The sequence below is a fragment of the Oncorhynchus gorbuscha genome, linkage group LG15 (assembly GCF_021184085.1).
Source record: "Oncorhynchus gorbuscha isolate QuinsamMale2020 ecotype Even-year linkage group LG15, OgorEven_v1.0, whole genome shotgun sequence".
In the NCBI taxonomy this organism is placed as follows: domain Eukaryota; kingdom Metazoa; phylum Chordata; class Actinopteri; order Salmoniformes; family Salmonidae; genus Oncorhynchus; species Oncorhynchus gorbuscha.
Window position 1 is genome coordinate 6,798,410 of NC_060187.1, and position 12,811 is coordinate 6,811,220.

Sequence of the window (12,811 nt, forward strand, 5' to 3'; positions counted from 1 at the left end):
CAAGACTATTTAACCATGTTTCAATATGCTCGCTAGGGAACTACATCTGTCTGTCTGGAAACCCTTGTCTCCTAGTTCCTAGTTCTTGGTTCCATTAAAGCTGCAGTGTGTCGCCTCTTCATGAGACAGACTCCGTGTGAGTCCCAAATGGGCCCCTATTTCCTATATAGTGCAGTACTTTTCACCGTATGGGAATCTGGTGCCATTTGGGATGCAAACTCTTAACACGCTCACTCTGCAAGCCTAGCTGCTAGTTGTAAATCTATTTATCTCTGACATGCTCACTCTGCAAGCCTAACTGCTAGTTGTAAATCTATTTATCTCTGACACTCTCACTCTTGTTTTCTGTTCTGTGAGCCCTTTTTATATAGTTCTTATCAAACCTCAGTCATCTATGTAGGCTTACAGGTACAGTATGTTGTACACTATATGGTATTGTATTGACCTCCCCCAAGTTGAACCTGGACCGTCTCTATGCTGTTGATAAAGCACTGTAGTACAGGTAACTGACAAACTAATGAAAACACGTGAGGAGATGAGTGATACAAAGTATTATGAAAGCAGGTGCTTCCACATAGGTGTGGTACCTGAGTTAATTAAGCAATTAACGTCCCATCATGCTTAGAATATAAAAATACCCAGTTGCCCCATTGTTTTGGCTACCATGGATGGCTACTAGAAGAAAAGATCTCAGTGACTTTGAAGGAGTGGTCTGAACGGGCCATAAAGGGTTAAAGGGTGTGTGTGTCAGCACCTATCCCATTGGGCTCAGACGCCAGTTCATCGTCTAGATTTGATTTGCATTTGGTTGAGTTGTTAACTAATGTGAAATCAACCAAAAATGTCATTGGGGTCATTGCAAATCCAATCAGTTTTCCGTGTTGATTCAATGTCGTCACATTATCATTTTTTGGGGGGGGTTGAAATGATTTAGAAACAACATTTTATGTTCAACCAGTTTTTGCTCGACGGGAAGGGAGATTCTGGACAGCGTTTTCCACCTCCATTCGGCTCGTGGAAGAATCCCTCCAATAGAGTTCTAGAACCTTGTAGAATCTGTGCCAAGGAGCATTGGAGCTGTTCTGGCTGCTGGTGGCCAAACACCCTATTGAGACGCTTTATGTACAAGTTTCATCTTCTGTCTTGTCCTCCATCTTTCTGAGCTGCTGTGCGTGCCCTATACAGGAAGTAGGATGTGTTTAGATTTCAGGGAGGTCTTTTTTGAAGATATGGAGAATAGGTACTGCACATGTCTTACTTAGTTAAGAGTGATTTGTACTACAGTCTAAACAAGCAGACTGTCTACCTAAGACACAGAGTATCTTATAAACATTTGTATTCTTGTCATTTCTTGTGAAAGGTACAGTAGGCCTATATGTTGAGTTAAATAGACAGGACAGTGGATCATTCAGTCTCCTGTACGACCTGGTATGAATTTCTGGAGTCTGGAATGGAGCCGAGTACAGCACAGCAGTGCTCTTTTGTGATCGATGTCGTAACCCAAAGGGGAAATACCTAAACGGGGATGAAGTCATGTAACTCCCTTCTGTACATCGGGAGGGATTGTCCTGTACATCACAGGGGCTTTTTATTATGGGAAATAAACTATGTTGATTCGGTATGCCGTTGGGGGGGGGTATAATGTTATATGGAAGACTGTGATAATTGTCAGATTTAGTCAAATATGACTTGGAAGTCTCTTGAGGATCTAAAAGGGGGAAATGTTTCTCCATGTGACCCAGGGTGGTTGATCTCTGCAGTCTGTTCCGTGGCCTGGCTGTGTACGCTACGTTGTGGTGTGGGGGCCCCCACTCTTTCCATTTCACCTGGGAGTCAGTCTCACTGAAACCTGATTTCTCTGTCTGTCAGTGAAACTCAGCTTGTCTGTACAAGCCTTAACAATGTCACATTGTTTCAATCTGACAGCTACCAATATTGCTCAACAGCCTCTAAATAGAAAAATATGTCTGGGAAAAATCCTCTCTTTATACCAAAAAAACCCAGCTCATTTTGATTAATTTAGTCCTATATTACTAAGTGACTATTTTTACAGTATCAACATAGACTGCGCCGGGTACAATTCAGTACATTTTCAAATAAGCTCACTGACCATTACATTGGCTATCAAGATACAATTGAACCTTTTTATTTAACTAGGCAAGTCTGGTTCAGAACAAATTCTTATTTTATAATGACTGCCTACCCCTGGCCAAACACTCCCATAACCCGGACGATGCTGGGCCAATTGTGCGCCGCCCTATGGGACTCCCGATCACGGCCGGTTGTGATACAGCCCGGGCTCGAACCAGGGTCTGTAGTGACGCTTCTAGCACTGAGATGAAGTGCCTTAGACCGCTGCGCCACTCAGGAGTCCACTCTGTTTCCTATTGCATTATGACATTGTCTCATTTTCATCCTTGATTTTTGTTTTTTGTTTTTTTGTGTGTGTTGTAGCTGGACTGCCCTCATATCTATTCTGTTATTGTAGTTCCCGGCTGCCCTCTGACCCCAGACACCCCCAGCAGTGAGTCCAGAATGTGCAGTAGCAGACTGGGGGCTCTGAAGAAGCAGAACGACATTGAGCTAAAATGCAAACAAGGAGCTGAGAATATGATTCAAATGTATTCCAATGGATCCTCCAAGGTACGGGGGGGTGTATGGGAGCGGTATGGGGGTGTGCATGGGGGGGGTGAGGGGCGGTATGGGGGGTGAGGGGCGGTATGGGGGTGAGGGGCGGTATGGGGGGTGTGTATGGGAGCGGTATGGGGGGGGGTGATGGGGCGGTATGGGGAGGTGAGTATGGGAGCGGTATGGGGGGGTGAGGGGCGTGTATGGGGGGGGGGGGTGTGTGGCTACCCTCAAAAGCAATTAGATTTGAGTTGAGCTGGAATGTCTCAGTGCTTTTAACCTCATTTGAAAGACCATGTACACAGTCGTACAAAGTCCAAGAGAAATCAAGACTGATGGTTAAAACACTGAGCCAAAGAAATAGCCCGTGTTTAATTAACATGCTTATGTTTACATGTTATTCTCCCCCCAATAGGATAAGAAGCTGCTTGCCACTGCTCAGCAGATGCTGCAGGACAGCAAGACCAAGATAGAGTTCATCAGGATGCAGCTCCTCAAAGCCAGCCAGACTGGTGAGACCAACTACAGCGATAACGACGGTATGAACCCACTATAACCTTAAACACATCTCTCACCAAGGGCATGCGTTGTCTGTTGGAGGGCTTTTCCCTCTGCTATGTAAACTATATGTGGGGGAATTAGGCTTTTCCCTCTGCTATGTAAAGTATATGTGGGGAATTAGGCTTTTCCCTCTGCTATGTAAACTATATGGGGGAATTAGGCTTTTCCCTCTGCTATGTAAACTATATGTGGGGGAATTAGGCTTTTCCCGCTGCTATGTAAAGTATATGTGGGGGAATTAGGCTTTTCCCTCTGCTATGTAAAGTATATGTGGGGGAATTAGGCTTTTCCCTCTGCTATGTAAAGTATATGTGGGGGAATTAGGCTTTTCCCTCTGCTATGTAAACTATATGTGGGGGAATTAGGCTTTTCCCTCTGCTATGTAAAGTATATGTGGGGAATTAGGCTTTTCCCTCTGCTATGTAAAGTATATGTGGGGGAATTAGGCTTTTCCCTCTGCTATGTAAACTATATGTGGGGGAATTAGGCTTTTCCCTCTCTGTAAACTATGTAAAGGCTTTTCCCTCTGCTATATAAAGTGGGGGAATTAGGCTTTTCCCTCTGCTATGTAAAGTATATGTGGGGAATTAGGCTTTTCCTCTGCTATGTAAACTATATGTGGGGGAATTAGGCTTTTCCCTCTGCTATGTAAAGTATATGGGGGGAATTAGGCTTTTCCCTCTGCTATGTAAACTATATGTGGGGGAATTAGGCTTTTCCCTCTGCTATGTAAACTATATGTGGGGGAATTAGGCTTTTCCCTCTGCTATGTAAAGTATATGTGGGGGAATTAGGCTTTTCCCTCTGCTATGTAAAGTATATGGGGGAATTAGGCTTTTCCCTCTGCTATGTAAAGTATATGGGGGAATTAGGCTTTTCCCTCTGCTATGTAAAGTATATGTGGGGAATTAGGCTTTTCCCTCTGCTATGTAAAGTATATGTGGGGGAATTAGGCTTTTCCCTCTGCTATGTAAAGTATATGGGGGAATTAGGCTTTTCCCTCTGCTATGTAAAGTATATGTGGGGAATTAGGCTTTTCCCTCTGCTATGTAAAGTATATGGGGGAATTAGGCTTTTCCCTCTGCTATGTAAAGTATATGTGGGGAATTAGGCTTTTCCCTCTGCTATGTAAAGTATATGTGGGGAATTAGGCTTTTCCCTCTGCTATGTAAAGTATATGGGGGAATTAGGCTTTTCCCTCTGCTATGTAAAGTATATGTGGGGAATTAGGCTTTTCCCTCTGCTATGTAAAGTATATGTGAGGAATTAGGCTTTTCCCTCTGCTATGTAAAGTATATGTGGGGGAATTAGGCTTTTTTTGGACTTTATACATCCCTTTTTTTAAATGTTGTATGATTTGGTTTTTACACGTAACAAACATTTCATGTTCAAGTATTTTCTGGGTTATGAAAAGGTGACATTTCTGGTCCCCAGTCTCTGTGATAATGTTCTTATATTTCTGGACCCCAGTCTCTGTGATAATGATACATTTCTGGTCCCCAGTCTCTGTGATAATGATACATTTCTGGTCCCCAGTCTCTGTGATAATGATACATTTCTGGTCCCCAGTCTCTGTGATAATGTTCTTATATTTCTGGACCCCAGTCTCTGTGATAATGATACATTTCTGGTCCCCAGTCTCTGTGATAATGATACATTTCTGGTCCCCAGTCTCTGTGATAATGATACATTTCTGGTCCCCAGTCTCTGTGATAATGATACATTTCTGGTCCCCAGTCTCTGTGATAATGATACATTTCTGGTCCCCAGTCTCTGTGATAATGATACATTTCTGGTCCCCAGTCTCTGTGATAATGATACATTTCTGGTCCCCAGTCTCTGTGATAATGATACATTTCTGGTCCCCAGTCTCTGTGATAATGATACATTTCTGGTCCCCAGTCTCTGTGATAATGATCCATTTCTGGTCCCCAGTCTCTGTGATAATGATACATTTCTGGACCCCAGTCTCTGTGATAATGATACATTTCTGGACCCCAGTCTCTGTGATAATGATCCATTTCTGGTCCCCAGTCTCTGTGATAATGATACATTTCTGGTCCCCAGTCTCTGTGATAATGATACATTTCTGGACCCCAGTCTCTGTGATAATGTTCTTATATTTCTGGTCCCCAGTCTCTGTGATAATGTTCTTATATTTCTGGTCCCCAGTCTCTGTGATAATGTTCTTATATTTCTGGTCCCCAGTCTCTGTGATAATGATACATTTCTGGACCCCAGTCTCTGTGATAATGTTCTTATATTTCTGGTCCCCAGTCTCTGTGATAATGTTCTTATATTTCTGGTCCCCAGTCTCTGTGATAATGTTCTTATATTTCTGGACCCCAGTCTCTGTGATAATGTTCTTATATTTCTGGACCCCAGTCTCTGTGATAATGTTCTTATATTTCTGGACCCCAGTCTCTGTGATAATGTTCTTATATTTCTGGTCCCCAGTCTCTGTGATAATGTTCTTATATTTCTGGACCCCAGTCTCTGTGATAATGTTCTTATATTTCTGGTCCCCAGTCTCTGTGATAATGTTCTTATATTTCTGGTCCCCAGTCTCTGTGATAATGTTCTTATATTTCTGGTCCCCAGTCTCTGTGATAATGATATATTTCTGGTCCCCAGTCTCTGTGATAATGATATATTTCTGGTCCCCAGTCTCTGTGATAATGATACATTTCTGGTCCCCAGTCTCTGTGATAATGATACATTTCTGGACCCCAGTCTCTGTGATAATGTTCTTATATTTCTGGTCCCCAGTCTCTGTGATAATGATACATTTCTGGACCCCAGTCTCTGTGATAATGTTCTTATATTTCTCCCCAGTCTCTGTGATAATGATACATTTCTGGACCCCAGTCTCTGTGATAATGATACATTTCTGGACCCCAGTCTCTGTGATAATGTTCTTATATTTCTGGTCCCCAGTCTCTGTGATAATGTTCTTATATTTCTGGACCCCAGTCTCTGTGATAATGTTCTTATATTTCTGGACCCCAGTCTCTGTGATAATGATACATTTCTGGACCCCAGTCTCTGTGATAATGATACATTTCTGGACCCCAGTCTCTGTGATAATGTTCTTATATTTCTGGTCCCCAGTCTCTGTGATAATGTTCTTATATTTCTGGTCCCCAGTCTCTGTGATAATGTTCTTATATTTCTGGTCCCCAGTCTCTGTGATAATGTTCTTATATTTCTGGTCCCCAGTCTCTGTGATAATGTTCTTATATTTCTGGTCCCCAGTCTCTGTGATAATGTTCTTATATTTCTGGTCCCCAGTCTCTGTGATAATGTTCTTATATTTCTGGTCCCCAGTCTCTGTGATAATGTTCTTATATTTCTGGTCCCCAGTCTCTGTGATAATGTTCTTATATTTCTGGTCCCCAGTCTCTGTGATAATGTTCTTATATTTCTGGTCCCCAGTCTCTGTGATAATGTTCTTATATTTCTGGTCCCCAGTCTCTGTGATAATGTTCTTATATTTCTGGTCCCCAGTCTCTGTGATAATGTTCTTATATTTCTGGTCCCCAGTCTCTGTGATAATGTTCTTATATTTCTGGTCCCCAGTCTCTGTGATAATGTTCTTATATTTCTGGTCCCCAGTCTCTGTGATAATGATCTATTTCTGGTCCCCAGTCTCTGTGATAATGTTCTTATATTTCTGGTCCCCAGTCTCTGTGATAATGATACATTTCTGGACCCCAGTCTCTGTGATAATGATACATTTCTGGACCCCAGTCTCTGTGATAATGTTCTTATATTTCTGGTCCCCAGTCTCTGTGATAATGATACATTTCTGGACCCCAGTCTCTGTGATAATGTTCTTATATTTCTGACCCCAGTCTCTGTGATAATGATACATTTCTGGACCCCAGTCTCTGTGATAATGATACATTTCTGGACCCCAGTCTCTGTGATAATGTTCTTATATTTCTGGTCCCCAGTCTCTGTGATAATGTTCTTATATTTCTGGTCCCCAGTCTCTGTGATAATGTTCTTATATTTCTGGACCCCAGTCTCTGTGATAATGATAATTTCTGGACCCCAGTCTCTGTGATAATGATACATTTCTGGTCCCCAGTCTCTGTGATAATGTTCTTATATTTCTGGTCCCCAGTCTCTGTGATAATGTTCTTATATTTCTGGTCCCCAGTCTCTGTGATAATGTTCTTATATTTCTGGTCCCCAGTCTCTGTGATAATGTTCTTATATTTCTGGACCCCAGTCTCTGTGATAATGTTCTTATATTTCTGGTCCCCAGTCTCTGTGATAATGTTCTTATATTTCTGGTCCCCAGTCTCTGTGATAATGTTCTTATATTTCTGGTCCCCAGTCTCTGTGATAATGATCTATTTCTGGTCCCCAGTCTCTGTGATAATGTTCTTATATTTCTGGTCCCCAGTCTCTGTGATAATGATACATTTCTGGACCCCAGTCTCTGTGATAATGATACATTTCTGGTCCCCAGTCTCTGTGATAATGTTCTTATATTTCTGGTCCCCAGTCTCTGTGATAATGATACATTTCTGGACCCCAGTCTCTGTGATAATGTTCTTATATTTCTGGTCCCCAGTCTCTGTGATAATGATACATTTCTGGACCCCAGTCTCTGTGATAATGATACATTTCTGGACCCCAGTCTCTGTGATAATGTTCTTATATTTCTGGTCCCCAGTCTCTGTGATAATGTTCTTATATTTCTGGACCCCAGTCTCTGTGATAATGTTCTTATATTTCTGGACCCCAGTCTCTGTGATAATGATACATTTCTGGACCCCAGTCTCTGTGATAATGATACATTTCTGGTCCCCAGTCTCTGTGATAATGTTATATTTCTGGTCCCCAGTCTCTGTGATAATGTTCTTATATTTCTGGTCCCCAGTCTCTGTGATAATGTTCTTATATTTCTGGACCCCAGTCTCTGTGATAATGTTCTTACATTTCTGGTCCCCAGTCTCTGTGATAATGTTCTTATATTTCTGGACCCCAGTCTCTGTGATAATGTTCTTACATTTCTGGTCCCCAGTCTCTGTGATAATGTTCTTACATTTCTGGTCCCCAGTCTCTGTGATAATGTTATATTTCTGGTCCCCAGTCTCTGTGATAATGTTGTTATATTTCTGGTCCCCAGTCTCAGTGATAATGATTATATATTTCTGGTCCCCAGTCTCTGTGATAATGATTATATATTTCTGGTCCCCAGTCTCTGTGATAATGTTCTTATATTTCTGGACCCCAGTCTCTGTGATAATGTTCTTACATTTCTGGTCCCCAGTCTCTGTGATAATGTTCTTATATTTCTGGTCCCCAGTCTCTGTGATAATGTTCTTATATTTCTGGTCCCCAGTCTCTGTGATAATGTTCTTATATTTCTGGTCCCCAGTCTCTGTGATAATGTTCTTATATTTCTGGACCCCAGTCTCTGTGATAATGTTCTTATATTTCTGGTCCCCAGTCTCTGTGATAATGTTCTTATATTTCTGGTCCCCAGTCTCTGTGATAATGTTCTTATATTTCTGACCCCAGTCTCTGTGATAATGTTCTTATATTTCTGGACCCCAGTCTCTGTGATAATGAGTCTCTGTGATAATGTTCTTATATTTCTGGTCCCCAGTCTCTGTGATAATGATACATTTCTGGTCCCCAGTCTCTGTGATAATGTTCTTATATTTCTGGTCCCCAGTCTCTGTGATAATGATACATTTCTGGACCCCAGTCTCTGTGATAATGATACATTTCTGGTCCCCAGTCTCTGTGATAATGTTCTTATATTTCTGGTCCCCAGTCTCTGTGATAATGTTCTTATATTTCTGGTCCCCAGTCTCTGTGATAATAATGACCCCAGTCTCTGTGATAATGATATTTCTGGTCCCCAGTCTCTGTGATAATGATACATTTCTGACCCCAGTCTCTGTGATAATGTTCTTATATTTCTGGTCCCCAGTCTCTGTGATAATGTTCTTATATTTCTGGACCCCAGTCTCTGTGATAATGTTCTTATATTTCTGGACCCCAGTCTCTGTGATAATGTTCTTACATTTCTGGTCCCCAGTCTCTGTGATAATGTTCTTATATTTCTGGACCCCAGTCTCTGTGATAATGTTCTTACATTTCTGGTCCCCAGTCTCTGTGATAATGTTCTTACATTTCTGGTCCCCAGTCTCTGTGATAATGTTCTTATATTTCTGGTCCCCAGTCTCTGTGATAATGTTCTTATATTTCTGGTCCCCAGTCTCTGTGATAATGATTATATATTTCTGGACCCCAGTCTCTGTGATAATGATTATATATTTCTGGTCCCCAGTCTCTGTGATAATGTTCTTATATTTCTGGACCCCAGTCTCTGTGATAATGTTCTTATATTTCTGGTCCCCAGTCTCTGTGATAATATATTTCTGGTCCCCAGTCTCTGTGATAATGTTCTTATATTTCTGGTCCCCAGTCTCTGTGATAATGTTCTTATATTTCTGGTCCCCAGTCTCTGTGATAATGATTTCTACCCCAGTCTCTGTGATAATGTTCTTATATTTCTGGTCCCCAGTCTCTGTGATAATGTTCTTATATTTCTGGACCCCAGTCTCTGTGATAATGTTCTTATATTTCTGGACCCCAGTCTCTGTGATAATGTTCTTATATTTCTGGACCCCAGTCTCTGTGATAATGTTCTTATATTTCTGGACCCCAGTCTCTGTGATAATGTTATATTTCTGGTCCCCAGTCTCTGTGATAATGTTCTTATATTTCTGGTCCCCAGTCTCTGTGATAATGTTCTTATATTTCCCTGGACCCCAGTCTCTGTGATAATGTTCTTACATTTCTGGTCCCCAGTCTCTGTGATAATGTTCTTATATTTCTGGTCCCCAGTCTCTGTGATAATGATATATTTCTGGTCCCCAGTCTCTGTGATAATGATATATTTCTGGTCCCCAGTCTCTGTGATAATGTTATATTTCTGGTCCCCAGTCTCTGTGATAATGTTATATTTCTGGTCCCCAGTCTCTGTGATAATGTTGTTATATTTCTGGTCCCCAGTCTCTGTGATAATGATTATATATTTCTGGTCCCCAGTCTCTGTGATAATGATTATATATTTCTGGTCCCCAGTCTCTGTGATAATGATTATATATTTCTGGTCCCCAGTCTCTGTGATAATGATACATTTCTGGTCCCCAGTCTCTGTGATAATGATACATTTCTGGTCCCCAGTCTCTGTGATAATGATCCATTTCTGGTCCCCAGTCTCTGTGATAATGATCTATTTCTGGTCCCCAGTCTCTGTGATAATGTTCTATTTCTGGTCCCCAGTCTCTGTGATAATGTTGTTATATTTCTGGTCCCCAGTCTCTGTGATAATGTTGTTATATTTCTGGTCCCCAGTCTCTGTGATAATGTTATATTTCTGGTCCTCAGTCTCTGTGATAATGTTGTTATATTTCTGGTCCTCAGTCTCTGTGATAATGATATATTTCTGGACCCCAGTCTCTGTGATAATGTTTATATATTTCTGGTCCCCAGTCTCTGTGTCCAAGCCCATCATCAGTCCTCTGGACCTGAGACTAGAGGAGCTGCGACATCACTCCAGGATAGAACATGCTGTAGCTGATGGAGCCCAGAACGTCATGATCCTGCTGGGCTCTTCTGGGAAAGTTACGGAGAAGAAGGCCCACTCTGAGGTGAGACGATGGATGTATACCTAGGGTTGCAAAATTCTGGTTACTTTTACCTAAAAATCCTAGTTTTTTCCCAGAAATCCTGGTTGGAAGATTCCCAGAAAAAGTAGGGAATAAAGCAGGAGATGTGGAAATCTCTAGGCAGGTTTTTTTGGGCTGGCTGAAGGATTGTGAAGAAGCCCATCTTCTATATTCTTTTCAGATCATGGAAATTCTGTGAATGATGGGAAATGTCAAATCTTGCAGAGAGTCCAAGCCAGTTTACCATAACACATAAACATTCCACAGCATACCGTTCCTCACCCAGGTGTTCCATAATGTTAACCTCCGAGTACGTTCTGAATGCTTGCCCTAAACTGAAGTTTTCAGATGTGTCCAGTCGGATGGTCCCGTGTTATGTGCTAGTATGTTTAAATGTTTTAATATTGGTCTCCCCCCACAGGCTCAAGCCCGGTTCAATGAGTCCAATCAGAAGTTGGACCTGCTGAAGTTATCTCTGGAGCAACGGCTGAGCGAGCTGCCTAAGAACCACCCTAAGAACCTTCTCATCATGGAGGAGTTAGCCATGGTGGTGTCCCCGCCACTCAGCCCACGCCATAGCGTTATGTCTACATACAACCAGTACAGCACGGTCACCAAGCCTGCTGCACTCACAGGTAAGACTGTCCTTTTTTTAGAACCAACAACTCAGTGTTGTCTTTATCGTTACGGGATTACCCTAGATTTCAAAACACAGCAGCCTCTTTTTAAGTTCAAAGCTCTGAAGCATTCCTTAAGGTCAACAGAGATGACACGGCATAACACAGCCACCCTCATCCCAAACACACGTGCGCTTTGTACTGTAAATAGAATAAACCGCTGTTAGACGACGATAAACTTTGAGTCGGTATGTAATGACTCACCCACTCGGGTCAGACTTGAGCAACATTTTACGTTTACAATAACGACGTGTAAGTCCATAGTGCAGTGGCCGTATGTATCAAGGAGGACTGCTGATTTTAAGATCAGTTTTTCCTTCTAGATCACAATGAATAATATTTACATGGACAGGAGGGACCTGATCCTAGACCTGCACCCTTACTCTGAGACGATTGATAGTGCCCCCCCCCGGCCTTCGTCTTTCTGGGCTACAGTCTAGTGTGTTTTTTTACCTGTTTTTCTCCGAGGTACGTTGGAGGTGCGTCTGATGGGCTGTCAGGACCTGCTGGAGGACGTCCCAGGTCGCTGTAAGACCCCCTCAGCCTCCCACCCCGGCTGGAGCCCCAGTGAACAGCGATCCTCATTCATGTCCAGAAGCAACAAGAACAAAGGAGCCAGCTCACGCAACCTCTCCAAGACCGACGACCTGTCCAGTTGAGTGTTGCTCTATTGACCCACACCCCGATGTGTCTCTGTCTGATGTTTTGAAGCTGCTCGGAGAAGCTGCTCTGACTAATGCCTTGCATTGAGCTGTGAAATATTGCTCAGTGTGCCTGCTGTTTGAACAGAGGGGTGAAATCAGGGTTGGTGTTCAAAATGTTTTGCACAGAAAATCAAAACAAGTGTTTTCTTAAAGCGGACAATTGGACAAGTACTCCCTGTTTTCAGTCCATTTCATGCCTACTGAACATTGCCCTGGGTCCAGATTGAATAAACGTATTCTCTCTCGCTCTGTCCAGACGAGATCAGTGCTGTGCTGAAGTTGGACAACACTGAAGTGGGACAGACCAGCTGGAAACCAGTCAGCAACCAGTCCTGGGACCAGAAGTTTACATTGGAACTAGACAGGGTAATCTAGACCACACACTACTTCACTATATATCCACTGTGGAACGAGACAGGGTCATCTAGACCACACACTACTTCACTATATATCCACTGTGGAACTAGACAGGGTCATCTAGACCACACTACTTCACTATATATCCACTGTGGAACTAGACAGGGTCATCTAGACCACA

At 42.4% G+C, this 12,811-nt stretch overlaps 2 protein-coding genes across 5 annotated transcripts in view; one reads left to right on the top strand and one right to left on the bottom strand.

Moving 5' to 3' along the window:
- The window catches only part of dzip1l (DAZ interacting zinc finger protein 1-like), a 1,064,069-nt gene that overhangs the window by 905,682 nt on the left and 145,576 nt on the right, over window positions 1-12,811 (bottom strand). The gene's annotated exons all lie outside the window — the stretch shown is intronic.
- The window catches only part of pkn2b (protein kinase N2b), a 57,257-nt gene that overhangs the window by 37,131 nt on the left and 7,315 nt on the right, over window positions 1-12,811 (top strand). For both annotated transcript variants that reach the window (XM_046299968.1, XM_046299967.1), the window contains exons 3-8: window positions 2,489-2,643; window positions 3,044-3,167; window positions 10,717-10,874; window positions 11,314-11,527; window positions 12,038-12,223; window positions 12,530-12,639. In XM_046299968.1, coding sequence (XP_046155924.1) covers window positions 2,489-2,643; window positions 3,044-3,167; window positions 10,717-10,874; window positions 11,314-11,527; window positions 12,038-12,223; window positions 12,530-12,639 — 947 coding nt within the window. The remainder of the gene's footprint in view (window positions 1-2,488; window positions 2,644-3,043; window positions 3,168-10,716; window positions 10,875-11,313; window positions 11,528-12,037; window positions 12,224-12,529; window positions 12,640-12,811) is intronic.